Source organism: Papaver somniferum, chromosome 1, assembly GCF_003573695.1.
Source record: "Papaver somniferum cultivar HN1 chromosome 1, ASM357369v1, whole genome shotgun sequence".
In the NCBI taxonomy this organism is placed as follows: Eukaryota; Viridiplantae; Streptophyta; class Magnoliopsida; order Ranunculales; family Papaveraceae; genus Papaver; species Papaver somniferum.
Window position 1 is genome coordinate 88,541,330 of NC_039358.1, and position 7,482 is coordinate 88,548,811.

General features: G+C 37.1%; 1 protein-coding gene across 1 annotated transcript; it reads left to right on the plus strand.

The window, feature by feature from the left end:
• Positions 1-164: 164 nt before the first annotated feature.
• On the plus strand, positions 165-1,736 carry LOC113331038 (basic 7S globulin-like). Its single transcript, XM_026577817.1, has one exon. It carries the CDS (start codon positions 306-308, stop codon positions 1,614-1,616), a length of 1,311 nt encoding a protein of 436 aa, XP_026433602.1. The 5' UTR covers positions 165-305; the 3' UTR covers positions 1,617-1,736.
• Positions 1,737-7,482: the final 5,746 nt, after the last annotated feature.

Consider the following 7,482-nt stretch of genomic DNA (forward strand, 5'->3'; position numbering starts at 1 on the left):
GACCCAGGTTCCAATACTGCTCAATAAACTAATGCCATAGAGTCGTAGACAAGTGGTACGGTGGGTGCCGAGACTAAAAAAAAACATATTTTGAAAATCCCACTTTTGCCAATATTTAAATCTCTGTACGCATCATTTTTGAAGATTTTATCGGACAAAGCACTTGCAGTGCAGAAGAAGATTCCATTTGTTTATTAACAGACTGAATTGCGAGAGCTAAAATGTGATTATAAATCCTATCACTGAGTGTTCATTCACAGATAAACTTTTTCCCTTGTCTATCTAAATCATTCAGTAATCCATATATGGCTTCTTTTTTACCAATTCAGTCATCTTTTTTTCCATTGTTCTTTGCTACTACTATACTTCTTGTATTTTGCAATGTTTGTTTTTCAAATGCTCAACCTACGTCTTCATCTCGGCCCCAAGGGCTCGTCCTTCCAGTAACTAAAGATGGTTCAGCTCTTCAATATCTGACTTCCATTATGCAAAGTACACCTCTAGTCTCTGAAAGCCTAGTTGTTGATCTAGCAGGTGAATACCTATGGGTTGACTGTGAGAATGGCTATGTTTCCTCATCAAACCGCACTCTCAATTGCTTCGGAAGAGAGTGCTCCAAGCTTCAGTTGAGCTCTAGAGCATGTCTGCACAAACCAGCACAGCCGAGGTATAAATCCTTTATGGGATGCCTTGTTTTCCCTAGCAATAAGTTGCCAGGTGGGAATTTCACCTCCGGTTATCTTACTTCAGATGTTGTATCCACACAGTCATGTATAAATGGTTCTACCACAGGTCCATATGTAACGGCTCGTAAGTTTTCATTTGGCTGTGGATCAACTTCTCTGCTAAAGGGACTCGCCAATGGTGTTAAAGGAATGGCTGGTTTTGGACCTTTTGGAGTTTCAGTACCTTCTCAGCTTTCATCGGCCTTTCGTATCCCAAGAGTATTTGCAATGTGCTTACCATCGTCAACATCATCCAAAGGCGTCATATTTATTGGCGGGGGACCTTACAAAATGCAACCAGGAATTGATCTATCAACTTCATTTACCTACACTCCATTCTATACCAATGCTACTGCTTATTATTCATCTGAGTATCACATTCGGGTAAAATCAATCACTGTCTGCGGCAAGAAAGTTCCGGTTGATGGTGATTCTTTGGACAATGGGTTCATTAAATCAGCAAATATTAACACCATGATTCCCTACACTGTTTTGCGCACATCAATTTATAATGCGTTCTCCAGCATCTTTATCGAGAAAGCTAAATCTTTGAATATTACGAGGATGGCTTCGGTTGCACCTTTCGGTGTTTGTTTTGATTCAAAGAACATGATAAGTACACGGCTGGGAGCTCTTGTGCCGGAGATCAATCTTGTCTTGCATACCGACAGAGTAGTTTGGAGGATATTCGGATCAAATTCTATGGTGCAGGTTAGTGACAAAGTATCGTGTTTGGGATTTGTTGATGGAGGTAATGAGGCATGCCTTGTTATTGGTGGGAATCAGTTGGAAGACAATCTATTGGAGTTTAATCTTGCTAAAATGAGGTTAGGGTTTACTACAACACTCGGTAGACAAACAACTTGTTCTAACTTCAATTTCAAAATATAAGGTGTAACACTAGAGTAGTAGTTGTTACTTGCTAGTTCCAATTGATAATTAAGGTGTCATGCTTGAGTAGTAGTTGCTAGTTGCTATTGATACTCATCACTTTTTTTTAACGGCCTTAAAGCTTTGTTTCTCACCAAGAAAATGCACATTGATTTGTTTCCAAACATGCTTTGCAAGATGATGCCTTAAGTGTAGTTTTCATATATATGTAGCTCCTCGCTATTCCAACTTACGCTTGTTCTACGAATGGTGCAAGGACATAAAGGCTAATGTTGATGTATTTTGCATGCATGATTCAGGGCATGCCTTAGATTTTCACATAGGTCTGAGGCCCCCTGCGAATCCGTAAATCTGAGGAGCATGTCGCACGCCTATTCCCAATTTTCTTACTTAGTTTCGGCATTTAGATGAAAGCATGCACTGGTCTTGCTCGTGACAAAGGTGCATCTTCCAAGCTCATGTCATTCTTTCCTTGCATCATCCTTGTGATGCAATTGGCTTATGCAAGCTCCCCTAACTCGCGTACCGCCTTTCTTTCCTAGCAATGCCCAATTCGCAATTGATGCGTGGCTTGATATGAAGTATGAGAATCCAAGGAATGGACTCCAACTACCTCATCAAGTATAGAAACAATCATTTCTTCCTTGCATTGACGAGCCAAATGATATGAGTTACACCGCGATTAAATGATATAAGCGATAAAGTGTTGGACCACAAATGTTGCAACTCATTGTGGCTGCCTACTTACCTTACTCTATACCTTGAAAGGATCAAGCATAACCGTTGTTCATCCGTGTCGGGACTAACAACTAAAGACAACTCGTATTGCAAGGATATAGGACACAAAGCAACTCATCGACGAACTATCATCGTCAATCAGTGTAGAATTTCTTCTTAGACTCACGATTTTTGGTTGATGTCAAGAAAAAAATTGGATAATCTTAATAAAAAATCTGTCATTAGTAGAAAAATATTTTTCATCATCCCTTCCGGGATTTCTTGTACTAGAACTTTCTCCATGGTGATTTTTTTTTCCTTCCAAACATGTTTTGAATCAAAGAAAAGACCAAGAACAAGCAGAAAAACTCACCGAGTATCCTAACTGTTGAGAATGGTAAAGCTCTTGAACCGTGATGAAAGTGAAAATAATTGGTCACACGTTGAACGAAATTTCACAAGGAATCGAACAAAATCAAAAGATCAAAAATTCATAAAGAAATGATTTTTTAATGGTGAAGGTTACAGAACCCTTTTTGGGTTTTCTCTCTATTTCTCGAACTGTTTAGAAGAAAGAAAGGATTGAAGAGAAAAAGATAAAAACAAGAATCTCTTTTTACGTGAAGGTCTGGATAGTTCATGAACTGGATATACTAGTTCTGGAACTAGATTTACACATACGCTTCATAGTGCGTGAACCACACATGCACCAATCAAGAAATCGAAAGAAACCAAAAGATTTGGTTTCCGAAAAACTTAATATCAAATAACACAGAATGACTCCATGAGAGGACTTCCTTCCGACTGCTTCCAACAATAACAAGATTGAGTATATAATTAATTACCTATATACGCTAAGAATAATACGAAGGACTGAATAACCTATATGCCTTGTCTTACACTTCTTTAGTAAAAGCGCTTGGAGATAGCATTTGGTACTGTGTAACTATGTAAGCCACTTCTTTTGTTACATAGAATTTTCTTGAAGTTTTCGTCATGGAAAACAATTTTAACTTTATCTTGATAATTCTGTTTTGCACCATTTTTGTAGCCATTATGATGTATCGCATCATGACTCAGAGAATATTATGAGGTATAAGGACTAGTCTATACCTTTGGAATGAAAAAGGAATTGTTAAGTTCCTTTAATCATATCACAAAGAAAGGGAGTATAACACTCGCTTATTAACTTGTAAATATCCACCCCGAAAAAAATGTTATCCATCATGATACTATTCTGTCTGTCAAAAAAATCTTGTTCCTTCTGCAGATATAAGTCCACATCAAGAATAAGATTTTCTAATTGTTTCCCAAGATCAGTGAATTCAAGGGATTTTTGACCAGGATGCAGTTTTTTCAGAATTTCTTCTACAGGTTTTAAAAAATCAATCGAACAAGATTCTGAATCCCTTGGGTATGGTAGTACATTAATTGAGATTGCACTCTTGTCCATAATACCGATCGCTTCAAACATAAAATTATTAGGGCTATTTTGAGTTTCCTCCCCTCCCAAGATCGCTAATTAGTGTTTCCTCCCCAAATAGATCAAAATTAGTGTTTCCTTCCGTCGTTAGTTTTTCCATCCATTACTCGGTTAGCTGAGTCAACACTTGTGCACATGTGGCTTAGATCATACACGTGTTTCATGAACTACCTAAATTGCCCTCTCGTGCTCACATAGTTAAATGCCTAATCTCATCTTCTTCCCTTTTTAAAATTTCGAAAAAATTATGTAAACCCACTGTAATCGATCGATTATCTTTTTTTTTTTTGAGAAGAAAGGGTTACATCGATCGATTATCACCTCCCAACGAATCTAAACTGATCTATTCACAAATGAATCTAATTGAACCAATCTTCAATTTAATTATCATGAGCCACATTAGAAAACAGACGGCATAAGAATGGGTTTGCAAGTTTTTTTTTCTAAATGAAATTTGGGTCTGCGATGGATTTGAAGTTGGAAACGAATGTCATTAATTGGTGAGAATGGAAGACATGGGTTGTTTGCTGCATTGTTTTCAAAGTATCAGGACATGATTAAGAAGTTGAAGAACACAGCAGAATTAAAGATGGGATCTGTGGCTCAAGTATTAATCGATTGGTGAAAGCTTAAAGAGAAAAATTAATCGTTGATGTATACATAGGTTAGGATCTGTTTTAGTTTCAATTGAGCCTGTGGTGCAAAATTGTGGTGAGTTATGACTGAAACTTCATACCGTAAATATCAGTAGAAGGAGCTGTTTTTGACATGATTATAGCAAATCTTGCTGCTTATGTAGCCATGGCTACGATGGGAATTTATAATGGGTTAGGAAACGAGGATTTTGTTGAATTAGAGTTTACATAGAAGATATGCAGGGAAGGAGCCATAAAGGGGACAAAACAACACCAATAAACCCATTTCTTAGAGTACATGTTTGACACCTGCAATGTGTTCGACGAAATTCCAACAAGTAGAGAGTTGGGTAGTGTTGTGTTGATGACAATTTGGTGCTTTACTGATGGATCACAATTTTGGAACAATGAAAATTCATTAATCATCACCATTCATCCACTCTTTCAACGGCTGTAACATCCACTTTTTCAACAGCTACAACTCTGTTTCAATGGCAGAACACTCTATCTTCTTCACTGTACTCTAACTTTGTCCATCTTTCATTCCAACGCAAACCCAACATCCCTAATCACTGTAGGACTCTCAAAGCTCCAAAAACATGCAACAATTTTTGAAATCTACTACCAACATCAACAACAGCAGTTCAAATTCAGTTTTATTCAAATTGGGAAATCGAAAGTGAAACTGGTGATGAGATTGGAACTACTAATATGGTGTAACGTGTAAAACATTGTGTTATGAACTACTGATGCTGGATTTGATCAGGATTCGAGAGAATATCTTGCTAGGAATTTCTGTGTACTCTAAACGAATGGGAATAAGATGAACGAGTGAGAAGAAATATGATAGAAATTATTAAAAGAAAAAGAGAGGATATTTTGGGTATTTTGAGTAACACGTGTTTGGTATTGTCACGTGTAAATTTCTGCTGACTCAGCTAACCGAGCAATGGATGGAAAAAGTGATGACGGGAGGAAACACTAATTTTGATCTATTTGGGGAGGAAATACTAATTAGCAATCTTGGGAGGGGAGGAAACTCAAAATAGCCCAAATTATTAGGTATAAAGGTGTTTTTCTGTTCAGATGCCAATTGAAAACGTCGGGGTACCAAGTACACCACAAAATATTTCGTTCGGCGACTTGTATGAACAAAACTTAATAGAATTGAAAGTAGGCCAACTTAATGATCCTTGACAATAAGTATATAGAGTTTATTCTACCTTCTCAATCAGTATGTATAAGACAATGAGTCTGTGAACCTGATTATTAAGAAGAGTACTTGGATGATCTCAAAAATCAATATCCAAGATCAATCTAGTCGTATCCAATTAATCCAATCGGAATTATGCCAAGTAATTAAACTTGTTATCCATCTTTCAAGATACAAATTCTACAAGAACAAGTCTCGTAATCGATCAAAATTAGATGGACGTATCTACTAAGATTGAATACGTACAACTTGCGTAAATCCAATTGTAAAGATAAACAACATATTGCAGAAAAGGAAAAACACAAGACACCAGAAGAATTGTTACCGAGAAAACCGCAACTGCTGAAAAAACCCCAGACCTCGTCCAGATTTGAACACGAAGCTGTATTAACCAACTACAGACATTAGCCTATTAACATACTTCGGACTGGAACATGGATGAGAAACCCTCCAAGAAATTCAGTTACAACCGCGCTTCTTACGTATCTTGAACCTCGTAAGGTTCTACGCACTTGATTTCCTTAATTGACGTCCTTTACAACCTGAGAGTTTCTTCAGCCGCAATGAATACTTTTGATACCAATATGCCTCTAACAGATAAGCCTATTTGACTTATCTTTAGATCAAAGATTAAGGCTTGGAAATATGTTTGCAACAGATAAATCTAGCAAACCTCACAATCTGGCACACTTACGCTCACTTAGATGAGAAGCCTGGACTTTTACCACCTTTCAAGAAAAATCTTCAATAGATCACTTAAGATCAATTTTCAAATATCTATCTTGAGGAATTGCAAAGTCTGAGACGATGAGAACTTTGCGATTTCTACCTATCTTGCCTGAAAGAGATTACGAAAACCTCAATAACAGATTAGCAAGATCAGGATACACGAATTATCAAGGTAAAGATATTCAAATTTGGATTCACAATCCCTAAGGCGAAGTCTTTTAGTCGTAAACCTAATTACATTTTTCAGTGGAACCTAGGTTCATAAAGGACGACTCTAGATCAACTAGGACATAAAGTGTCAGGGATTAATTTACCCAGTTGAAATACTAGGGTTGCTTAGAATCCAAGCTAAGATAACTTGAGAATCAAGCAAACACTTTTATGTCTTAAAAACACAATAGAAGAATATACATAGTGGTCCGGTTCTGGAACCTTGTGTAATGACTTGTTCGGTTTGGCAAATATGCCATGTGAACAATAAGCAAATTGATATTCATTAAAACACCTAAGAGTTTGATCATGATGCACACACATGAGTGTTTAAGTGATCAATAAAGTCTTAGATGTGTTTAAGAGATTCATAACAATGCTAAATATATTAAAAAAAAAATTCTTTTAGCATGTGCTATATTTTACTGGGACAGTTGGTGAAACGGTTCGTGAAACGTAAGGCTAGTTCACGAGTCAGGGTACTATGGTTCGTGAACCGAGTTCGCCAACCCTACTCGGCTCGAGAACTCAAATGTACACTTTTTGCAAATTGGGTTCGCCAACCGTACTTGATTTGTGAACTCAGATGGACACGGTTCGTGAACTGGATTAGCCAACCTTAATCCTTTTATACCAGCACCAAAAATTCAGATCACAACTGTTCGTGAACTGTTCCCAACTGAACTTGCGGTTTGCGAACTGGTTCTCCAACCTTCCCTATATTTCTGAAATCAAATATTTATAGTTTGAAAACTGGTTTGCCAACCTACCCTGAGAATAAATATCAGAAGTTCATGAATTCCTCTCTTATGATGGTTGAAACATTCCCAAATGATAAAATCAATTGTATGGGCAATTTTCAATTGATCAACAAATTAA